General features: G+C 47.0%; 1 protein-coding gene across 1 annotated transcript in view; it reads left to right on the plus strand.

The window, feature by feature from the left end:
- Window positions 1-15,228: 15,228 nt before the first annotated feature.
- SLC15A1 (solute carrier family 15 member 1) overlaps window positions 15,229-24,905 on the plus strand; it is a 72,622-nt gene continuing 62,945 nt past the window's right edge. Inside the window, exon 1 of the mRNA XM_033177384.1 lies at window positions 15,229-15,364. Coding sequence (XP_033033275.1) covers window positions 15,361-15,364 — 4 coding nt within the window. The 5' untranslated portion in view covers window positions 15,229-15,360. The remainder of the gene's footprint in view (window positions 15,365-24,905) is intronic.

Consider the following 24,905-nt stretch of genomic DNA (forward strand, 5'->3'; position numbering starts at 1 on the left):
ATAATACATAATCCTGCAATGAACATTCGTGTACTGTTTTTGTGTTTTCATCCTCATACATAAGGCTGGCCATGCTCTGGGTCACAGACTGAATAGGTGGTCTAATTGTAAGTACAAGTTCCTAGGTGGGTTCTAGTACACTCATAACAGGTCTGGTACAATAGAGTTCTAGTGGCACTGTTCCTTGACCATGTAGTATGTATACAGTGGGGACACCCTTCTACGGGTGCTTCTTTTAGCATGGTTAAAGGGGTAACAACAGCAAAACAATGTACAACTATCCATATCTGGCAAGGACAGAAGAGGTCCTTACCCAGGGGAGGAGGTTGAGCACAGCGACAGAAAAATAGAAAAACAGTATTACAAGGAAAACTGCTAGTCTTAAGATTTCTAACCACATTTACTTGCTTGAGGAGTCCTCAAGCTTTGGCCATGCGTAGACTAGTCTGTTTCTGCTGTGTGACTAGGGCAGGGCTTGTTGTCTCCTCAAACTGCAGCCATGCATAGACTGGTCAGCTTCCAGAGTGACCACAGCAGGGTTGTTGTCTTCAGCAGCAGCTTGGTCTCATCTCAGGATCAGCCGGGTTGGATGATCTGGGTCCTACTGGCTGGTCTACTTGTCCTGAGCTGCCAGTTTCAGCTGACTGTGGTGGATCCAAGGCACAACACCTGCAACTTTAACAGCAGTGGGAGTGGACAAGATTACAGCATAGGGCCCATCCTATATGGGTCCTAGAGAAGTTGGATTCCACTTCTTAACCCAGACAAAGTCTCCAGGTTTAAAGGGGTGTACTGGGTCTGTCAGACTTATAGACATTCTTTCACGTACCCAACTATGGACATTTCCATGGCTATTCCTAAAGCCTGCATTCGCTTTCTTAAAGTTAATTCCTCTAGTGATTAAAAGTGATCACTTTTAATTTGACTTACGATTGGGGGTGGCCGACCGAACAAAATCTCATAGGGTGAATACCTAGTTTGTTTGGTGGGGGTGCACCTGACACGGACGAGGACCATAGGCAAGACCTGATCCCACCTCAGATGAGTTTCCTGGCAACACTTCTTCAGTAGCTTCTTGAGTGTCTGGTCCATGCATTCCACCTTTCCTGAAGGTTGCTGCCAATAGGCTGTGTGTAACTTCCATTTTATTTTTAACAGGCTTGTAAAATCTTGCACTATTTGAGCTACAAATGTCGGCCCATTGTTGGATCCTAAAGTTAAAAGCAGTCCAGACCTGGGGATCATGTCTCTTCACAGTACTTTAGTCACTTCTCGTGCTTTTTCTGTCCCGGTGGGGAAAGCCTCAAACCGTCTTGAAAGGGTGCAGATAAGCACTAGCCTATAGCGATAGCCCCCGGCACGGGGCAGTGTGGTAAATTCTATAAGCGAGTTTTCACAAGGCATGGCTCCTACTTCCTGAATTCTTGGGGGCAGAGTGGGCTCCTGTCGCAGGTTGTTCTGAGCACAGGTTAAGCATTGTTCACATTTGGTCGGGTGATGGCAGAGAGCCACGACATATAGAAATGGCATTTTAGTAGCATTTCTAGTGCCGTTTTTCCTATATGAGTTCCTTCATGAATTTGCTTCACAAACTTAGGAGCTAACATCTCCAGAATAGCTGATCTCTTATCGAAGAATTTCTACCACCTTCCTTTAATATATTTTCCAGCTTCCTGGGCAAACCAGGCTCTTTCATTTGGAGTATAACTTGAGTCCTCTAGGAGAGGAGGTTCTGGGAGGAGAGGCATAGCTGAGGCTTCCTCTGCTTTCTCTAAAATGCAGCATAATTATTGCTGCCCATTTCGCCTCTCTGTCTGCCTTTCTGTTTCCTTTGGCTTCTGGCATTCTTGCCTTTTGGTGGCTTCTGCAGTGCATTACAGCTACTTTTTCTGGACCCTATACAGCCTCTAAGAGCTGTAGAATTTCTTCTTTGTACTCCAGCTGTTGAAAGTCCTCTCTCTTTATAAATAGCTCCATGCAATGTAGTAAAAGCATACTTAGAATCAGTGTAAATATTAACCTTCTTGTCTTTTGCTAGTAACAGTGCACTTGTCAGGGCTATTAATTCTGCCCTTTGAGCTGATGTTCTATTAGGCAGAGGCTGAGCCTCTACTACTGAGTCTAATGTTACTACTGCATACCTGGCACGTTCGAACCTCTTCTAGCACAAAACTACTTCCGTGTGTGAAGTATTCGACCTCTGGGTCTTTGAGGGGTCAGTCTGTAAGATCTTTCCGACTGGAGAATACCTCATCTACTGTTTCGACACAGTCATGGAGGGGAACTCCCAGTTCAACAGGGAGCAGAGTAGCCAGGTTGAAGGTGTTCACTGTTTCTAAGATAATGTATGTGTTTTCACATAGAAGCCCTTGGTACTGAGTCATTTTGGGGTTTGATAACGAATGATGCCCTCTTTGATCTATCGAAGTTATAACTGAGTGTAGCTCCCAGACAGTTAGCTGCTGTCCCAGAGTGAATTTGCTAGCTTCTTGTGTTAACAAGATGGTAGCGGCTAATGCCTTAAGGCAAAGAGGCCATCCTAGCGCCACGGAGTCTAGTTGTTTAGATAAATATGCCACTGGGCAATGCCAAAATCTTGTAACTTGAGTCACAACCTCTATAGCCATTCCTTTTCGTTCATGAACTCACAGAAATAAAGGCTTAGTTATATCTGGTAGTCCTAAGGCTGGGGCCTGAGTTAAAGCTTCCTTGATCTGTTTGAATGCTATTTCCTGCTTAGTTTCCCAAAGGAGGGGCTCTTTTTCTCCTCCTCTTGTGGCTTCATATAACAGCTTAGGCATCAGTGAAAAATTTGGAATCCCTATGTGGCAGAATCCTGCTGCCCCTAAAAATTATCTTATTTGATATCAGGTGGTCAGGGTTGGAAGTGCACAAACGGCTTGCTTTCACTCATCGCCAAGCCGGCATTCCTTGTGGCTCACTATGAAACCTAGATATGTAAAGTCTTCATGGCAAATTTGGGCTTTCTTTTTTTTTTTTTTTTTTTTTTTTTTTTTTTTTTTTTTTTTTGAGACGGGGTCTCGCTCTTTCGCCCGGGCTGGAGTGCAGTGGCCGGATCTCAGCTCACTGCAAGCTCCGCCTCCTGGGTTTACGCCATTCTCCTGCTTCAGCCTCCCGAGTAGCTGGGACTACAGGCACCCACGACCTTGCCCAGCTAGTTTTTTGTACTTTTTTTTTTTTTTTTTTAAGTAGAGACAGGGTTTCACCAGGTTAGCCAGGATGGTCTCGATCTCCTGACCTTGTGATCCACCCGTCTCGGCCTCCCAAAGTGCTGGGATTACAGGCTTGAGCCACTGCGCCCGGCCTGGGCTTTCTTTTTAGATACTTTGTAACCTGCTTTCCATAGGAAATGGAGGAGGTCTCAGGTTCCTTGATAACAGTCCTCTCAGGTTGGGGCCACCAAAAGAAGGTCATCCATGTACCACAATAAGGTGCAGTTAGTTATCATTTGGCGGGGTATAGGCCTTGAGGTCTGAGGCCAATGCTTCCTTAAAGATTGTGGGAGAGTTTTTAAACCTTTCTGGGACCCTAGTCTGGGTGAGCTGTGTTAGCTTCTTTGTCCTACTGACATGCAAAGATAGGCTGGCTAACTGGTGCCAAGCAGATACTAAAGAAAGTGTCCTTTAAGTCCAAGATTGTAAACCAGGTAGCACTTGCTGGAATGAGTCCTATTAAAGTAAATGGGTTGGGTACCACTGGATGGATAGTTACCATGGCCCTATTCATGGCACGCAAGTCCTGCACTGGTCTATACTCATCAGACCCTGGTCCTGACAGGGGCTTTTGTACTGGTAAAAATGGAGTATTCCAGGATGACTGGCATTGGACTAAAATCCTATGTTTGTAGAGCCACTCTAAGTGTTTACAGATGCCTCATACAGCCTTTTGGGGAACTGGGTACTGACGAACCTGAACAGGAGTTGCTCCTGGTTTTAATTCTGCTACTACTGGTGCATGATTGACAGCGAACCCAGGTGGATTGTCTTCAGCCCATACACTAGGAATTTCTCTGACTAACTGAAATAATAATTTCTCTTCATCCTGCATACGAGGCTGCACTGGTGCCTGTAGTTTCTTTCTATAAAGTCTCCACTCCTCAGCCTGTGGGATGGTAAGGGTTAACAGCATGGCCTTCAGGTAAGTTAGATTTAAAGTCGTATCTCCCTGCAGGCCAAAAGCAATCTGTGCTTGCAGTTTTTGAAGTAAGTCTCTCTCTAACAAGGGAATTGGACAATTTGGGAGGTATAGGAATTCATGCTGAACTTTTCATCCTCCTATAACACACCTCCTTGACTGGAAGAATAGCCTCTTCTCTGAAACTCCAGTAGTCCTTACAATAGTTGTACAGTTCTTGGATAGAGGCCCTATGGGTCAAGTTACTACTGAGTATTCAGCCCCAGTATCTACCGTAAAGTCCATCCATTGGCCTCCAACTTCTAAAGGAAAGCCTATGTGACCACAGGCTCCTGGAGGCTCAGTGAGAAGGAGCGCAGTCTGTCCTGGTCTTCATGTCCTTCAGCCCTTGCCAGCCTGATTAGATCAGTATCTGGTTCTCCTAGGGTGTAGCAGCCCCTGGTCAGTGACCTCTTTGTTTTGTGGCGTTGGCCATTTCCTTCATTGCCTTCTGGACATTCATCTTTCCAGTGTCTCTTCTTTTTACATCGTGCACATTGATCCTTCCCTAGTCTTGGTCAGCTCTCGAATCCCTGTCTAACTTGACCTCTTCCACGTCCATGTCCGCGTCTACGTCCTCTCACATTGCTAGTTTCTCTTCCTATGAGGGCTGCCACTAACAGATCTGCCTTCTTTTTAAGCCTCCACTCTGCTTCCTTCTTTGCCTCCTAGTCACGGTTAACATACACCTTGGCGGCTACTTCTATAAGCTGAGTGGCGTTCATGCCTGTGAAACCTTCAAGTTTCTGAAGCTTCTGCTTAATATCACCCTAGGCCTGGCCTACAAATGATGTATTTACCATACACGGATTTTCAGCAGCCTTAGGGTCAAACGGGTGAAAAGCTGGTATGCCTCACAGTCTTTCATAAAACTGGCTAGGGCTGTCATCACTTCCCTGAAGCGCCTCTGAGATCTTTCTTATGTTGATTGCCTTTTTTCTACCATCCCTTAGCCCTTGCAGAAGTGCCTCTTGGTGCCTCTGCAAACGCTGAAGCTGGGTAGCATATTCTGGGTCCTAGTTGGGATCTTGGTCTGGGAGCTGGCCCTGAGCTTATGCCTGAGCATTCACTGTGTCTGCTGGTGCATGGGCTTCTAGCCAGCGGAGAGCGGCCTGTGTTACTCTCTGATGCTCCTCAGTGTTAAACAGTGTGAGAAGAATCTGCCTGCAGTCTGGCCAGGTTGGATTGTGTGTCAGAAAGATGAACTGTATCAGATTTGTAAGAGTTTGGGGCTTCTTCACATAGGAGGGAGTATGCTGTTTCCAGTTTAAGAGATTGGTGGTTGTAAAGGGCTGAGAGATGAAAGTCCATTGCCTGCCCTGGACTTGGCCTTGGTCTTCATAATAAATGAGTCCTTGCGTCTCCCTGAGAGACATTTGCATTGCTCAAGCACAGCCAGATCTGAGATGGCCTGCTTGACCATCTTAACTTCCTTCCCTGGCCTCTTGAGGCTCCGATCCTTCCCTTCAGGGTGAGACTTGGGGCCTGCTAGCCCCTGAATTTGGTCCCTGGAGGCTGTTGGCATCGGTAAAGGAGGGTAAGCGGGGACATAGGGAGGAGGAATCTCTGCTCCCTCTGGTGGCTCCTGTGAGACAGGCCTCTCTTGCTCCCTCTGAGACTTTCCCTGTAACTCTGCGTCTGCCGGAGAAGCTGCTCTTACTTTCATTTTTGGCTCAGCTCGGGCCACAAGTGTTTTTGCAACAAGCTGATTAAACAGGGCTGGATCCATGCCAGTCTTGTCCGTGCTATATTTAACCAAGAGTCAATGTAAGGAAATTGATCTGGATGCCCAGGCTGTCCTCCGACCCCTGTCACCACCTTAAATACACCGTCAATTATTTCCCTGTCTGTAATTCCTTCGGTTGAGCATCCAACACCAAAGAAGCCCGTTCTAACTCACAGAGAGTTCGCAACCTCTGGGTGGTCAGCTTGACTCTATAATCCCCTGTGTAGCCTTTCTTAAAGTTTGATAACATGCACTCTAACAGAGTAGGTTTTGATGGCTTTCTTCCTGTTTTCCTCCTTTTATGGTGCGGTGCACTCACTCTTCCTTTTGTTTCGAACTGTCCATACCGTCTCCTATTGTGGGAGTTTTCAGACGCTGCTTGGCTTTGGAGAGGTCTTTATTCCCACCACAGCTCTGAGCCGTGAGGCAGCTCCTGTTAGCTGTATGTGGTTTGCCACTAGTCCAGGTTGGCCCCACACTTCACTCAGAGCACACAGTCCATGCTAAGAGATCTGTGACTCCCCACGTCACTCCCCGCATTGGTTCCTCCCAGAATCATCTCTTTTACACACCTCCCCACTCCCAGTTCCTGTGTCCCAATTGGGGTGGCAAGCCACTCTTGCCATCTCCAGTTTTCTTTTCCTAACTGACTTAGCAAGCCTCTCTTGCATCCTTTGTTGGTTGGGGTGTGAGTTTCATCCAAATTGGCGAGCCACTCTTGCCGCCCCCAACCTCTCTGGGTCAGACTACTAGTTACACCATGGGAGGTGATCAGGCTCCCCTTCCATCCTTATGGGATGGGTCCTGCCTTGGGCCCCAAAACCTCACCACGGTCCAGTAATGTACTGTTCCTGGTAATCATCCTGTAGCCCCTCTCAGGTTCCATTACATTGCTGGGTAGGGGAGCCAGGTCACAGGAGAGCTGATTTCTCCTCCAGGCTGAAGTTCTCCTGGTGGCACCTGGGGTCACAGGTTTCCCTTGACCCGGGGCTTCAGTCCCACAGGCAAAGGAGACAGTAAACTGCCACCTCCACTCCTGGCTGGTTCACCAAAATGTGGTAAACTGAGGACCAGAGAGACCCATATGGGAAAACAGGAGGATGTTTATTTTAAGGTACTCACTGACTCAGTGGATTCACATCTAAAAAGCTGAGCATTGAACAGAGTTTAGCTTGTATAGGCTAGCATGCAAGAGCAAAACAAAGACAGTAAATTTTACAATGACAAGTCACATAATCTATAGCGTAACTGCTAACTTGGCATAACTTATGGCCTTGCATAGCTAGTGGCCTTGCAGCTGCGAAAAAAACAAAACAACAAACAACAACAACAAAAAAAAAAAAAACAGGAACTTTGCAAATCTTACTAAATACAAGCATTGGCAAACATAGTCATAACTAATAGTTCAGTACAGGAGAGACAGTAAAGGAATTTGTTGTTCTTGTTTTAACCTTGTTCGGGGGTGTGTGGAGCTCATTTCTGCAGGCCGGGTCACCATGACCTGTCTATAGCCTTGCCTGCAGTAGAGGAAAACTTGTGTTTTTCGCTTAACCCTTACTTTCCTTGGAGTGAATAAATGCAGTATTTATTTTTCTTTAAATTTCTGCCTCAATGAGAGGGAGGTAGGAAAGTCAGGATTAGAGAAGAAGATGTGATGGTGAAAGCAGCAGAGAGCAAGGAAGCTGCTGGAAAATGCTATGCTGCTGGCTTTGAAGATGGAGGAGAAGGCTGCACGATCCAGCATGCAGGTGGCCTCTAGAAGCTGGAAAAGCCTAAGCAATGGTTCTACCCCAGGGCCTCCAGAAAGGACGCAGATTGCCAACACCTTGAGGTTAGCCCCATAAGACCCTTTCTGGACTTCTGCCCTCCAGAACTGTCAGCACGTTGTGTTGTCTTAGCCACTAAGTTTGTGATAATTTATTCCAGTACCAGTAGAAAACGAACAACTTTCCTCAAAAAAAAAAAAAAAAAACCCTCATGATTTTTGCCAGTTATTTAATATAGATATGAGTGGTAGAACATTTGAAAGATGGCCAGGTCTAGTGGCTCATGCCTGTAATTGCAGCACTTTGGGAGGCCGAGCTGGGTAGATCACCTAAGGTCAGGAGTTTGAGACCAGCCTGGTCAACAAGGTGAAACCCCATCTCTACTAAAAATGCAAAAATTAGCCAGGTGTGGTGGTGCACATCTGTAATCCCAGCTACTTGGGAGGCTGAGGCTGGAGAATCACTTGAACCAGGAAGGCGGAGGTTGCAGTGAGCTGAGATGTTGCAGTGAGCTGAGATTGTGCCACTGCACTCCAGCTTGGGCAATAGAGCGAGACTCCATCACACACACACAAAAAAGAAAATTTGAAAGACAAATTAGGCAGTGTGTTACAGAAATACCTAAATTTTCGAAAATCTTTGTCAGCTGTGGCATTTGGAGAGCTCGTGTCTTTTGTAATTCTAGATAATAAACATAGAGTAATTGTGCATGAGTAATAAGGTGTCAAGATGTATATTTATTCATAATAACTCCCAATTCTATCACCTATAGTATTTTAAATGTATAGAACTTGACTAAAACAGGTTGTCAGATATGTTCTGGTATTGTATAATTAAACCCGAAGTGAATAAACAGGACATTTGTGTCTATATTTCTTTTTGTATTTTTTCTTTTAGAGACGAGGTCTCGCTCTGTCACCTAGGCTGGAGTGCAAAGGCACAATCACGGCTCGGTGAAGCCTTGTCCCCCACCATACCCGGGTAACTTTTTGTGTGTACTTTATGTAAAGACAAGGTCTCCTAAGTTGCCCAGCTGGTCTCAAACTTCTGGGCTCAAGTGATCCTCCTCCCTCGGCTTCCCAATGCTAAGATGGCGTGAGCCATCATGCCCAGCCTGTATTTCTTTCTTTTCTTTCTTTCTTTTTTTTTCTTTTTTGAGACAGAATCTTGCTCTTTCGCCCAGGCTGGAATGCAGTGGCACCATCTCAGTCACTGCAACCTTCCCCTCTGGGGTTCAAGCAATTATCCTGCCTCAGTCTCCCAAGTAGCTGGGACTACAGGCACCCACCACCATGCCTGGCTGATGTTTGTATTTTTAGTAGACATGGAGTTTCACCATGTTGCCCAGGATAGTCTCGAACTCCTGACCTCAGGTGACCCACATGCCTCGGCCTTCCAAAGTGCTGGGATTATAGGCATGAGCCACCACGCCCAGCCATATTATCTTCTTTCTTTTCATGTATGTTTGAAACTTTTCATAATAAAAAGTAAAAAGAAAAAAATGCTCCCTGATAATAATACCCACAGCATTATAGTGAGGAAGGAATTCAATGAGATTGATCACAGGATCGACATACACCATGTGTGTAATCAATATTGGTCATTACTGCTAACACTAGAGACAATCAAGATTGAGAACTAGATTTACAAGCAAAATCTGCCAAATAAGTTTTAATTTAGATTAGTTTGGTGCTCATGGTAATGTACTTATTTACTATGGATCACCTTGTCATCTAGATGCTATAAATAGGACATCATGGCTTGGAAGCCCCCCGATTCCATGTTCCTGGGGCTAGACCCTTAATATTCTGAGGCCTTGGGGGTTCACATGCCAAGACCTGTGAATTTTGTCCACCAGCTCTTGGTTCCCAAGTGCCTTTGAATGAGTTTGAGTTGCTTACTGGTCTTCCTCCTTCTCCACTGGTCTTCCTCCTTCTCCTACTTTCCAGGTAAACTTCACATCTTTATTCCCCTCCTACCTCCTCCCCCGCCATCTCATTACATTTCCAAGATTCTCTCTCTTCTCAAATAATGGCTATGGGATTCACTCTTACTGTTTATTCCTCAAGTCCCTTCCTTAACCATCAGCATCTCCATGGCAACTCTAATTGCTGTACATTTGACATCTGCTCAATTTCTCTCTGAGATGGAATGAAAAGGTCTTTACAGCCAAGCAATCTGAGGAACAGAACTGGAGGAAATGACACTCTGTTACTCCAAAAAGTTTGCAAGTCACCTTTTCAAGGTCACGTTCTTCCTAGAATAGACTGCTAGGATACCTTGGTATTGTTTAAGCGCGTCAGTAAGAAAACAAGGACAGGCCTAGTTTTGAACAACCCTGACTGCTACCGCTGAGTGCTGATCTCATTATTAGAATATTTGCCTAAGGACAATTCTCTGAAGCCAAGCAACACCTCTGTGTCTCCAGGACCAGCCGGCCAGTTCTGTACACTCCAGTTCTAGACTTGGGCCCCTTTGGGGAGTATAAGAGGCTCATGGTGCCTGCCTGGAACCTGGGCCCGTTCGGAAAAAGGGTCTTTTCATATGGAAGCAAGTTAAGAATATGGAGATGAGCTCGTCCTGGACGAGGGTGGGACCCAGCTCCAATGACAAGTTCCCTTATAAGGGAGGAGAAGGAGACAGGACACAGGGCAGAAGCCATGTGGAGACAGAGGCTGAGATGGGAGTGATGCTGCCACAAGCCCTGGGTCACCTGGAGCCACCAGAAGCTGGAAGAGACAAGAAGGGGTCCCCCCAGAGCCTTCGGAGGGAGCATGCTGCTGATACCTTGATTTTGGATTTCTGACCTCCAGAACTGTGAGAGAACACACTCGTGTTTTCATAAGCCTCCAACTCTGTGGCAGTTTATTACGGCAGCCACAGGAAATGAATATAATACATAGACTCTTTTGCCCAGATGGAGGGTGTAAAAACTGAATCTACTGCTGACGAAAACAGTCGAACTCCGTAAAATACTTGAAGAGATTTATTATGAGCCAAATGTGAGTGACCAAGGCCCTGACACAGCCCTCAGGAGATCCTGGGAACAGGTGTCCCAGGTAGTTCGGGCGTAGCTTGGTGTTACACATTTTAGAGAGACATGAGACATCAGTCAAATATATTTAAGAGGTACATTGATTCAGTCCAAAAGGCAGGACAAACTTGAAGCACTGGGGGGAGGGGGAGTGCTTTCAGATTATAGGTAGATTTAAAATTTTCTAGTTGACAATTGGCTGAATTTATCTGAAGAGCTGAGATCAATGGAAAGAAAATGTCTGGGTTGCAATAAGAGGTGGTGGAGACTCAAGTGTTCTCATGCAGGTGAAGCCTCCAGGTAGCAGGCTTCAGAGAGAATAGAGTGTAAATTATTATTATTATTATTATTATTTTGAGACAGTCTTGCTCTGTCGCCCAGGCTGGAGTGCAGTATCGTGATCTCAGCTCACTGCAAGCTCCGCCTCCCGGGTTCATGCCATTCTCCTGCCTCAGTCTCTGAGTAGCTGGGACTACAGGCGCCCGCCACCTCGCCTGGCTAATTATTTGTATTTTTAGTAGAGACGGGGTTTCACCGTGTTAGCCAGGATGGTCTCGATCTCCTGACCTCGTGATCCGCCTGCCTCGGCCTCCCAAAGTGCTGGGATTACAGGTGTGAGTCACTGCGCCCGGCCTGTAAATGTTTGTTATTAGACTTAAGGTCTGCATTGATGTTAGTGCCATGCCCAAGAGGTACAAGGAGGCACATCCAATCCCCACTTCCCATCATGACCTGGAGCAGTCTCTCAGGTTAAATTTTAAGAGTGCCCTGGCAGAGGAGGAAGTCCATTCAGATGGTGGGGGGGAGGGTCTTAGAAATTTACTTTGGTTTACACTATTATCCCCTACACAGCCTGCCGGGGAGCAGCCCTGCGAGACACAGGTCTCCAGGGACTGGCTGATCTATTCAGCATCTGCAGAGCCTGTCTCTTTTACCCTCTTCGTTTCTGTTCTTCATTTAGGCTTCTCCATCTTCAGTCCCTTGCCTCTTTTGGCCATGCTTTAACGGATAAGAATGTGAGCTCCGTGGGCACAGGCCTGTCTCTGCCCAATGCCATCACTAGCATGGTAGTTGGCACTGGGAGGTGATAAATAAATAATGCCTGCATGAAGGATTAAATAAGCACGTGGAAGAAACAGCATTTGTCTCGCAACTACTGAGAAGTTGCTGCACCCACTGCAGAAGTTCTGATTCAGTAGATCTGGGGCGGGGCCTGAGAATATGCATTTTTCTCAAGTTCCCAGGTGATGCTGATGCTGCTGGTCCAGGGATCACAGTTTAAGAACCACTGGCCTAGACCAAGAGTGTGTTTACAGGAGTCCGGGATTCCAGGGTTCATGAGCTCAGCCACAGAAATACCACCCTGCAGAGAAAACTTCGACCTAAACAAGCCATCGCAAGCCCCGCCTTTCTGCTCCCGGCATATCTCGCAGGGTAGCAACTGCGAGTGTACTTCCAAACCTGTCAGAGAGTTTTCCTTTCCTTCAGCCGAGGCTGCATTTTTCTACCCCATGAGGTCCTGTGACTTGCAGCCCCCATTTCTGGAGATAACATTGACCGCTCCCTTGTATGTATCAATGCTGCAACTATTGGAAGAGTTGCTTACTCTTCAGCTGCAGTGAAGAAAGCCTGGGAAGGGCAGGCTCAGTCACCTCTGTGGAATAGCAGTCTCTGATTCTCCCTAGGCACCAGAATCTTCCAGAAAGGCTGGCTGGGGGAATGCTGAGACTCAAGAGATAATAGAGTCAGGTGAGTGGATAAACCAAGTGTGTTGTAGACACACGATAGATTATTCCTCAACTTCAGAAGGAAGGAACGCTGATGCACTCATACCATGGATGAGCCTGGAGGGCATTACCCAAAGTGAAAGAAGCCAGACACAAAAGGACAAACACTGGAGATTTCTTCCCTAGACACCAGAGTTGTCAGATTCATGGAGACAGAAAGGAGAATGGTGGGTGTCAGGGCCTGGAGGCCAGGGTGGATGTGGAGTATTGCTTATTGGGTCCAGGGTTTCCATTTGGGAAGATGAAGAAGTTCTGGAGCTGGTGTGGGGATGGTGGGACAACAATGAGAATGTACTTCATGCCACTGAACTGTGCACTTCAAATAGTTTTACGTTGTAAGTATTTCAGCATGATTAAAACAAAAAAGCTGTGGAAACTCACCTTCACTCCCCTTTTTAATGTTCCTCTCTGTGTTTGCAGAACCTCCTGAGATCAGGCAAGAAAATAGAACAATAATCTGGAGATAATCACTGAGTTATTATTTTTGTTTTGTGATTTTTTTTTAAATTATGCTTTAAGTTCTAGGGTACATGTGCAGAATGTGCAGGTTTGCTACATAGGTATACATCTGCCATGTTGGCCTGCTGCACCCATCAACTCATCATTTACATTAGATATTTCTCCCAATGCTATCCCTCCCCCAGCCTCCACCCCCCGACAGGCCCTGGTGTGTGATGTTCCCTGCCCTGTGTCCCTGTGTTCTCATTGTTCAACTCCTACCCATGAGTGAGAACATGCGGTGTTTGGTTTTCGGTCCCTGTGATAGTTTGCTGAGAATGATGGTTTCCAGCTTCATCCGTGTCCGTGCAAAGCACACAAACTCATCCTTTTTTATGGCTGCACGGTATTCCATGGTGTATATGTGCCACAATTTCTTAATCCAGTCTATCACTGATGGACATTTGAGCTGGTTTCCAAGACTTTGCTATTGTGAATAGTGCCCCAATAAACATAACTGTGCACGTATCTTTATGGTAGCATGATTTACAATCCTTTGGGTATATACCCAGTAATGGGATGGCTGGGTCAAATGGTATTTCTAGTTCTAGATCCTTGAGGAATCACCACACAGTCTTCCACAATGGTTCAACTAATTTACACTTCCACCAACAGTGTAAAAGCGTTCCTGTTTCTCCACATCCTCTCTAGCATTTGTTGTTTCCTGACTTATTAATAATCGCCATTCTAACTGGCATGAGATGGTATCTCACTGTGGTTTTGATTTGCATTTCTCTGATGACCGGTGATAATGAGCATTTTTTCATGTGTCTGTTGGCTGCATAAATGTCTTCTTTTGAGAAGTGTCTGTTCATATCCTTTGCCCACTTTTTGATGGGGTTGTTTGTTTTTTTTCTTGTAAATTTGTTTAAGTTCTTTGTAGATTCTGGATATTAGCCCTTTGTCAGATGGGTAGATTGCAAAAATGTTCTCCCATTCTGTAGGCTGCCTGTTCACTCTGATGATAGTTTCTTTTGCTGTGCAGAAGCTTTTTAGTTTAATTAGAGCCCATTTGTCTATTTTGGCTTTTGTTGTCATTGCTTCTGGTGTTTTAGTCATGAAGTCCTTGCCCATGCCTATGTCCTGAATGGCATTGCCTAGGTTTTCTTCTGGGTTTTTATGGTTTTAGGTCTAACATTTAAGTCTTTAATCCACCTTGAATTAATTTTTGTATAAGGTGTAAGGAAGGGATCCAGTTTCAGCTTTCTACATATGGCTAGCCAGTTTTCTCAGCATCATTTATTAAATAAGGAATCCATTCCCCATGGCTTTTGTCAGGTTTGTCAAAGATCAGATAGTTGTAGATGTGTGGTGTTATTGCTGAGGTCTCTGTTCTGTTCCATTGGTCTATATATCTGTTTTGGTACCAGTGCCATGCTGTTTTGGTTACTGTAGCCTTCTAGTGTAGTTTGAAGTCAGGTAGCATGATGCCTCCAGCTTTGTTCTTTTTACTTAGGATTGTCTTGGCTATGCAGGCTCTTTTTTTGGTTCCGTATGAACTTTAAAGTAGTTTTTTTCCAATTCTGTGAAGAAAGTCAGTGGTAGCCTGATTGAGATAGCATTGAATCTATAAATGACCTTGGGCAGTATGACCATTTTCTTGATATTGATTCTTCCTATCCATAAGCATAGAATGTTGTTCCATTTGTTTGTGTCCTCTTAAAGAAAGGATGATTCATAAAGAAAGGAAATGTAGAATCCCCCAGAAATGCTTTCAAAGATTGAATCTCAAAATAAAGCCACGCACACACTCTCTCACACACACATTCTCACACACAAACAATATATACACACATTCTCACATGCCTTCACACTCAGTCCTCATTCACACACATGCTCACACACACACACAATCCTCACACACGCTTGTGCGTGCACCACACACACACACAGCTGACCACTGTCCCACCGTGTTTTGCCTCCCCACCCAGAAGCGTGCATTCCTCCCACAGTGGTTTCCAAAGTGTGATCCTGGGTCCAGCAGCAACAACCTCCCCTTAGACTTCTTAGAAATGCACATTCTGGGGCCCCAACCCCGAACTCCTGAGTCAGCTGGCCTGGGGGTGGGCCGGGGAATCTGCGTTTAGACCAGCTCTCCCCGGGCCTGCCAAGCGCTTCCGTCGGGGAATTCCCGCCGGCACCTGAGCCGGGGCCGGTGTCCACGCGCGACAGCTCGGAAGCACGGACCTCTGCTCCCCGCAGCACCGCCCCCCGGGTGGAGCCGGCGGCCCCGCCTCGCAGAGCTGGGGCTGCACCTGGGGCGACGGGGCTGGACCTGGACGCCAGGTCGGAGGAGCTGCACCTGCCAGGAGCACGTCCCGCCAGCCGGTCGCAGGAGTCCTGGGAGCCGCCGCCATGGGTACGCTCGGCGGGCGGGGGGCCGGCCGGGCTAAGGACTGGGAGGGACGCGGGGACGGGGCCGGCACCGAGGGCCGGGACGCGCGAAGGGGACGCGGCGGTGGGAAGCGGGGCGACCCGGAGGCCCCCGAGGTCCCCTCCCGGGTGGTCACTGCGCGGCTGGGGCGCGGAAGCCGGAGGTGCCCAGAGGCGCCGACTCCGCCGAGTTTGCGATCTTGATTCTCCCGCCCGTGGGGGCACTGTGGTCCTCGTGTTCCCACCCTGCGGGCCGGGAGTACGCTTGGAGCGGGACGGGACCCAGCGGGTGACGGCAGGGGCGGCAGAAACACCGTCTACCTGGCGGGCGCCTTGTGGCTGCCTGTGCACTTGTCTTGCCTCTGGGTGGCGAGGTGACCCTGGAGTTCCGCAGGGAGCCCTGACTCAAGAGGAGTTGGGGCCCTCTCTTTGTGGCCCCCTCTTAACCCTCTGCACTGTCCCCTGGCTTAGTTGAAGGCACCTTCTGTGCCTTACAGAATGGTAAGGAGCTGGCTCTTGATGGGGCTGGAGCATCAACAAAACAGCTAGGAAGCAACCTAACTCCTGCCCCGCTTCCAAATTAACCACCCGGGAACTAAGGCAGACCCAGAAAGAACCAATGGATGCAGAGCCAGAGCCGCAGGAGAGCTGCCCAGCCCGCTGCTTTCTTAAAGATGAGGAAACCCAGTCAGTTTCCCAAAGTTGTGCCATGGATGCCCCCAGCCGGCACTTTGTAGAAGATGTGGCCACGTGGTTGAGAGGGATCTGAGCCTGCAGACAGGAATGTCAGTCGGTGGCTGCCTCAGTGGTCCCGGTGGGGCGATGTGTGTCAGTGCTCAGCCCCGGGGCGCAGCCGTTCTCTGGCTCTCAGAACGCCTGCCGGACACACCATATGGTGGTTCCTAAGGAGAAGCAGTGAGTGGTTCACACTTTGGACTTCTAATTGTGGCCAATTGTGCCTGTTCTAGAAAGATCTGCAACTTCCCTCTCTGATGGAGACTGGCAGAGCTCAGCTCTGCAGGCAGATTCCCGGGCTGCCGTTCTGGGTCCCGCCCTTAAACAAGTCCCACCTGTCACTCTATGTAACTTTGCTGGGAGGTGCTCTGAAGTATTTCTGTTGATCATCAAATACCAAATACCTGAGTAGCATCCTTGTTGAGTTGGAATTGATGACCCGTGTTTAGCAATTTCAGCATATCCAATCCCGAGAGTTGTTAAAGGCAGCTGCCTGGTTGTTGGTGAAGGAATACAGAGTTAGCTTTTGAAGCCTCCTTCCAAATGAATTGACGCATTCTAGTCTGCAACCTGTCCTCTCTGTTTGCAACTGAGATTGACATAGCATGTGAATAGCAACAAAAAGTTTATATGCAAACACTGATTTGATTTTTACTGAAGTCCTAACTTTTCAATACCAAGGGTTAGTAAATGAAAAAAAAAATAGTTTAATGGTTAAGGGAGAAAAAAAGTAGTAGTAACTTCTCTTTTTTTTTTTTTTTTTTTTTGAGACGGAGTCTTGCTCTGCCACCCAGGCTGGAGTGCAGTGGCCGGATCTCAGCTCACTGCAAGCTCCACCTCCCGGGTTTATGCCATTCTCCTGCCTCAGCCTCCCGAGTAGCTGGGACTACAGGCGCCCGCCTCGTCGCCCGGCTAGTTTTTTGTATTTTTAAGTAGAGACAGGGTTTCACCGTATTAGCCAGGATGGTCTCGATCTCCTGACCTCGTGATCCGCCCGTCTCGGCCTCCCAAAGTGCTGGGATTACAGGCTTGAGCCACCGCGCCCGGCCCTAACTTCTCTTAAGAACAGATCTTGGCCAGGTGTGGTGGCTCACACTTGTAATCCCAGCACTTTGGGAGGCCAAGGTGGGTGGATCACCTGAGGTCAGGAGTTTGAGACCAGCCTGGCCAACATCATGAAACCCCGTCTCTACTAAAAATATATAAAAACTAGCCGGGCATGGTAGCAGGTGCCTGTAATCCCAGCTACTCGCGAGGCTGAGGCAGGAGAATTGCTTGAACCCGGGAGACGGAAGTTGCAGTGAGCCAACACGGTGCCACTGCACTCCAGCCTCAGTGACAGAGTGAGACTCCGTCTCAAAAAAAAAAAAAAAAAAAAAAAAAAGAACATCTTTGGTGCTTAGGTCATGCCAGAATTGCTTCAGATCCCTCAGTGACTGAGGGGACACTTGGAGCAGTTGGTGAACGGGGCAGGAGACAAAAAGGACATGGTCCTTAGAAAAGCCTGTGCCTCCTGCCTCTGACTTCGTTCCACTGTAATTGGAACAAATTTTCAGAGTAGGTGCTTTTTCATTCCTTGAGAATCCAGGAGCAGAAGTTCTGAATGAATAGGAAAGTGAAGGATTGGATGAGACTCAGAATTGTACCATTAAGGCATTTATTAGACTTAGTAACAGAAGCAAGGAGAATCCACAACAGTTAACAGGATAAATAAAAGTTGCTTTGGGGCTGGGAGTGGTGGCTCACACCTGTAATCCCAGAACTTTGGGAGGCTGAGGCAGGTGGACCACGAGGTTAAGAGATCAAGACCATCCTGGCCAGTATGGTGAAACCCCGTCTCTACTAAAAATACAAAAATTAGCTGGGCGTGCTGGTGGGCACCTGTAGTCCCAGCTACTAGGGAGGCTGAGGCAGGAAAATCACTTGAACCCAGGAGGCAGAGGTTGCAGTGAGCCGAGATTGTGCCATTGCACTGCAGCCTGGGCAACAAGAGTGAAAGTCCGTCTCAAAAAAAAAAAAAAAAGTCACTTTTGGTGTGGCAACGCACAGCCAAACCTGGCTGAGTTTCTTGTTGGGCTCATGAACGGTACCTCCTTGTTTTAAAGCAGTGGTCGACGGTCTCTTCTGGAAAGCCTCAGGTAGGAAATGCTTTGGGTTCTGGGGGCCAGCTGGTCTCTGTGGCAACTTCTCAACTCTGCAGTTCTAGAGCAGCCGTAGACAATAAACAAATGGCAGAGTGGTTTCAATAAAACTTCATTTATGTACTCAGACATTTGAATTTTATGTAATTTTCATGTGCCACAAAATCTTAAACTTTACAGTCACTTAAAATGTAAGAACCATTCTTAGCTTGTGAGCCACACAAAAACAGGCAGTGGGCCAGAGTTAACCCACGAGCCATAGTTTGGGGACCCTAGCTAAGGTATCTGTGTGGTTCTCAGAGCCTGGGGTGGGGAGATGTTCTTTTCCCAAATGCTGTCAGGTCGAATTGTGTCTCTGAATAGCAAAAAACTTCTTATATGCTGAGAAGAAGCTTCAGTAAGAAAAAGCAGCCTCCGAAGCCTTCATAGGTCACAGGGCTGGGGATACTTTTGCTGGAGATTTAGACTATTTGATCTCTTTCCTCCCACCCCATCTCACTCCCTTATCCGAAGCTTACCAAGACTATGCTAAATGGACTCTGAAAATTAGGTACAAGGCTTCAGGTTCTATGCAGCAAGCACCTGCCTCCATCTGCCAAGACCTCCAGGTTCACTGGAGATTCTCACTCTCTTAATGAAGGATGGTTTATTCTCTTCCTGCCCCACCAGGTCTCAGCCTCCTGGCTGGCCTTGTTTGTGATTCTGATGGATTTCTGCAAGTCAGCTGCCTGAGCTTAAAATGATGGATGGGCTGTGAAGGTCCCTCACACCTGGCACGTCCCTCCACGTTCTCTCTTCCTGTCAGCTCTTGAGTCAACCGAAGAACAATGTTGAAGTACCAGGGCAGCTGGTGTCCCTGCTGCAAGCTCTAGGGGTGGTTTCACACTGAAGGAGGCCTTTGGCATATGACCTTCGGGGGAACCCACCTCCTCCTAGCCAGCAGCAAGAAGAGAGAACTTCTAACATTGGGTTCTTTCGGGCTAATATTGCTCTAAGTCAGCGGTTTTTAAACTTGAACATGCATCAGGCTTATCTGAGGGCTTGTTCCAGCAGTGGCGCTTGCTGGGCCCCTCGCCTAGAGTCTCAGGTGCAGGGTAGAGCTCATGCACTGACATTTGACCACGTTCCCACATGGTGTGATGCTGCTGGTCCCAGGCCCACGCTTTGAGAGCCACGGCTCTAAAGAACCCCTGGGTTCTTTTTTATTTGACCCCTGCCCATGTGCAAATGTTGTACTGTGTCCTAAAAATTAGGCTGTGGGAAGGTCTAGTACAGTCTGGCCCCTGGCTTGTCCGTGTGGGTACATGTCCATGACAATGAAGCATTGGGTAAATTAGCAGGTAGAACTTGAGAATTAGTCTGCTGGTGCTGTCTTAACATAGGGAGGGCTGGGCACTGTGGCTCAGGCTTGTAATCTCAGCGTTTGGAGAAGCTGAGACAGGCAGATCATTTTAGCTCAGGAGTTTGAAATTAGTCTGGGCAAGCTGGCAAAACCCTGTCTCTACAAAAAATAAATAAATAAATAAATAAAATTAGCTGGGCGTGGTGGTGCGCACCTCTAGTTCCAGCTACTCAGGATGCTGAGGCCGGGAGGCAGAGGTTGCAATGAGCTAAGATTGCTCCACTGTGCTCCAGCCCGGGGAACAGAGAAACTGTGTCTGAAACAACAGCAAAACAAAAACAAAGAAGTAAAGAGAATAGAAATGAATGGGCGTGATAAATGAATGTGGTTCCGCTGGGCTGGCCAGGATGCACCTGAATTGCTTATCTATTTACTTACCATGAGAGGATAAAATAATCCTGCCTTGAAGAAATTTGTGTCCTCAGGGGGCAGGAACACAAGCCCATAAACAGCACTCTTCCACTCTGAGTTAGAGTTGAGGAAAATGAGGTACTATGAGATCAGTGAAAGCAGCAACTAGGAGTGTTTGTCTAAGCAGGAGAGTGCCTACTTTAGGTTTGCCCAGTTTGGATGGAATGCTAAAGGTTTGCATGGTCCTTCACATCCCTTACAAAATGTCCTGAGTAAGATTATTCCATTTTTGGTTCACTTGGGTTTTTTTGTTTGTTCGTTTGTTTTTTGAGACCGAGTCTTGTTCTGTCACCCAGGCTGGAGTGCAGCGGCGTGATATCGGCTCACGGCAACCTCTGCCTCCTGAGTTCAAGCAGTTCTCCTGTCTCAGCCTCCAGAGTAGCTGGGATTACAGGTGCGTGCTACTACACCTGGCTAATTTTTGTTTTTTCAGTAGAGACGGGGTTTTGCCACGTTGGCCAGGATGGTCTCAAACTCCTGACGTCAGGTGATCCACCTGCCTCGGCCTCCCCAAGTGCTGGGATTACAGGCATGAGCCACTGTGCCAGGCCAGGATTTTTTGATCAATAATTTTTCTACTGCGCCCTGAGTTACTGAACCATTCCATGAAGAACAAACAGGACTTCACTCAATGGGCTAGTTGAGCTACCAGAAATCCTCCCTAGAAAATGGAACTGCCACTCTATTCCCCATGGTGGAGCTCCTGATGACTGGGGGCCTGGTGTGGAATCTTGGAGCTGAGACTGCCCAGCCAGCTGTATTCCCATGGCAGGGGCAGAAGCTCTCAGACACAAATGCATCTGATTCTACGCCTTGCAGGAGAGAAAATGGGTAGGTGTCCCACGTGAGCCGATAAGGAAATAAAAACAAGGGTCAGGCCTGAGGAACTTTTCCACATTCTTCCTTGAGGACAGTGAGAGAAAGAGGAGTATTCTTCGCTGAGTGAGCACAGTTGACTCATCATCCCAGGCTTGCAACACAAAGAACCAGGGAGTCACTCTTTTGTACCTTTGTCCCTTGGTTTCGGAAGCTGGAAGTGTATTGCGGAGGACACTGGACCCTGGGGTCACCTCATGGATGTGATAGAAAGGAGGCTGCGTCAGCCAGGGCGGGCCACACCTCTGCTCTCGGCCCCTCTGGTTTTTGGGGTTTAGGATGAGGGCAGCTATGAGAACACAGTTAAAGCACAGGCTCGGCCGCTGGGAAGTGCCACAGCTCAGGGCAGAGGGACAGAGTCTTCCACAGAGGTTTAAGGAGGAAGGTCTAGTTCCTTTCCCAGTTCCTAGACTGGAAACTTCTCAAAGCCCCTCACTGGGCTGCTGAAAGGGGTCTCTCATTGGAGAGAGGGTTTAGGGTCCTCCAGGTGTGATGTGGGGATATGGAACAACAGGTCCATATCCCGAGGGAATTTTGGTTCAGAGATCAGATTAACAACTAGAAAAGTCACAGAATGTGCTTACATAAGAAGGCTCGTTAAAAGTTCTCAAACTAGGCATTTAGAACTTCTACAATCTGCCCCTAGTGACAAGATTTTATTATAAGCTCTATTAGGACATGGCAGACATTTATACATTTGAGATGTTCTTGAGGAAATAAACTTTTTCCTTTTTTTCCATTAAATCAAAACACCTTGCAGAGAAAAGGGAATGCTTATACACTGCTGGTGGGAGTGTAAATTAGTCCAGCTATTGTGGAAAGCATTGTGGCGACTCCTCCAAGAACTACCATTTGACCCAGCAGTCCCATTACTGAGTATATACCCAAAAGAATATAACTCATTCTACCATAAAGACACATGCCCACATATGTTCACTGTAACACTATTCACAATAGCAAAGACATAGCATCAACTTAGATGCCTGTCAATGATAGACTAAAGAAAAGGTGGTACCTATACACCATGGAATACTACACAGCAATAAAAAAGAACAAGATCATGGATAGAGCTGGAGGCCACTATCCTCAGCAAACTAACAGGAACAAAATCAAACACGGCATGTTCTCACTTATAAGTAGCAGCTAAATAATGAGAACACAAAGACACAGAGGGGAACAACACGGAGTGGGGCCTACTTGAGGGTAGAGGGTAGGAGGAGAGAGAGGTTTGGAAAAAAAACAACTATTAGGCACTAGGCTTAGTACCTAAGTGGAAAAATAATCTGTGCATCAAAACCCTGAGTCACGAGTTACCTACATAACAAACCTGCACATGTACCCCTAAAATCAAAGTTAATAAATAAATGTTACAAGTTAAAAAAAATAAATCAAGACACCTAAACTCACATGATGTACTTGTTTCCTGTGGTGGCTATAACCAAAGCACCACAAACTGGGGAATTTGAAACAACAGAAAAGTCTTCTCACAGTCCTGGAGCCCAGAGTCAAGGGGTCAGCAAGGCCACACTCCCTCCGAAGGCTGTAGGGGAGAAGCCGTTCCAGGCCTTTCTCTTGCTTCTGGTGTGACTGGTGGTCTTTGGCATTCCTTGGCTTATGGACACGCCCCTGCCATCTCTGCCAGCCCATCTGTCTCTGTGTCACTTTTCCTCTTCTTAGAAGCACTCTACTCGCATTAGATGAGGGACCACCCTGTCCCAGTATGACTTGGTCTTCACTAATTACATCTGCAACCATCTTATTTCCAAATAAGGTCGTGTTCTGAGATTGAGGAGGATGTGAATTTGTGGGGGGATGGGCAGGACACTATTCGACACCCCGACACGATAACAAAGTATTCTCTCCAAAATATGTCCATGGCTTATAGATGACTTTAGATAGAAAACATTTGTAGTGTAAAGATAACTCCATCACGGTCCTCAGCTCAGACGCTATGTTTGGTGACCAGTGTCTTCCCCCAGCAAGACAGATGGATTTTCTGGTCATAGTTTCTGGTCAACTGTAAACGGTCCACTTAGTAAGAGAGTTGGTATGTAGAAAACAGGCCCCAGAGTGATCTAGGAGACACAGGCGATTTACCTCCAGTTCTAAAAACGCCGTTCCCATTCTGTTGATGTGGTACTGTGGACCTACAGATAAAGTGTCCAGGCTGTCTTCGTGCACAGTGTTTCACTTTTCTTGTTTTTGAAATATATAGCTGTTTCTGCTATGCATGCTAATTCTAAAATTAGAAGACAGAAAAAGTTAGTCACCTGACATTTTTATGGGGAGTTGTTAGATAATATCCAGTGAAATTTAAAATACACATGATATATATATATATATTTTTTTTTTTTTTTTTTTTTTTTTTTTTTTGAGACAGGGCCTCACTCTGTCACCCAGGTTGGAGTGCAGTGGCGCGACCTCAGCTCACTGCAAGCTCTGCCTCCCAGGTTCACGCCATTCTTCTGCCTTAGCCTCCCGAGTAGCTGGGACTACAGGCGCTCACCACTGTGCCCGGCCAATTTTTTGTATTTTTAACAGAGACAGGGTTTCACCATGGTTTTGATCTCCTGACCTCGTGATCCGCCCACCTCAGCCTCCCAAATACACATCATGTTTTAACAGCATTCTACTTCTAGAACTTTCTTACAGATATTCTCATGATAGGAGAGAGCCATGTGCAACCCAAATATTAGGTTGGTGCAAAAGTAATTGCGGTTTTTGCCTTTTTTTTTTTTTTTTTTTTTTTTTGAGACGGAGTCTTGCTCTGTCACCCAGGCTGGAGTGCAGTGGTGCGATCTCGGCTCACTGCAACCTCTGCTTTCTGGGTTCAAATGATTCTCCTGCCTCAACCTCCCGAGTAGCTGGGATTATAGGCACATGCCACCACGCCCTGCTAATTTTTGTATCTTGAGTAGAGATGGGGTTTTACTATCTTGGCCAGGTTGGTCTTGATCTTCTGACATCATGATCCACCAGCCTCGGCCTCCCAAAGTACTAGGGTTACAGGCGTGAGCCACAGCCCCCGGCCTTGCCATTACTTTTGATCCATCGTGTGGGCAGAAAACTTGCATTCTGTTTTATAACCTAACTTCATACTTAACCATGATTGTAAAGCATTTTTTTCTAGTCATGATTTACTACTTGAAAAAAAAAAAGTCTTTGTGTGTATAAGTTAGGGTCTTCAACCTCATTGCCTTGAAAAACAACCCTCCAAAAGACCAGATTGGTTCTTTTTTTTTTTTCTCGAGACAGAGTCTCGCTCTGTCACCTAGGCTGGAGTGCAGTGGCGCTATCACAGCTCACTGCAGCCTTGACCTCCCTGGCTTAAGTAATCCTCCTGCCTGAACCTCCCAAGTAGCTGAGACTACAGGCACGTGCCACTATGCCTGGCTAATTTTTGTATTTTTTGTAGAGGTGGGGTCTTGCCACATTGCCCAGGCTTGTTTCCTTTTAATTTAGTGACACTTATGTATCTTTAGCATCATTTTCTCCTATGACAACGTACAGTATAATCAGGGCCACTGTTTCTGTTGCCTGTTGGGTGTGTGGAACTGATGCTGTCCCAGAGGCTGGTATCTGCTTCCCTTTGTGTTCTCTCCTCCTCTCTCCTTCTAGAGTCTGCTCTGAGGAAGGGTCTCTCTTCTCTCTCTCTCTCTTTTTTTTTTTTGAGATGGAGTCTCACTCTCTCGCCCAGGCTGTAGTGCAGTGGCGCGATCTCAGTTCACTGCAAGCTCCGCCTCCCGGGTTTACGCCATTCTGCCTTAGCCTCCCGAGTAGCTGGGACTACAGGCGCCCGCCACTGTGCCCGGATAATTTTTGTAATTTTAGTAGAGACGGGGTTTCACCACGGTCTCGATCTCCTGACCTTGTGATCTGCCCACCTCGGCCTCCCAAAGTGCTGGGATTACAGGCGTGAGTCACCACACCCAGCAGATCTCTCTTCTCTTTAACCTGAGCAT

This window comes from Trachypithecus francoisi, unplaced genomic scaffold (assembly GCF_009764315.1).
Source record: "Trachypithecus francoisi isolate TF-2019V2 unplaced genomic scaffold, Tfra_2.0 Lachesis_group18, whole genome shotgun sequence".
Lineage (NCBI taxonomy): Eukaryota > Metazoa > Chordata > Mammalia > Primates > Cercopithecidae > Trachypithecus > Trachypithecus francoisi.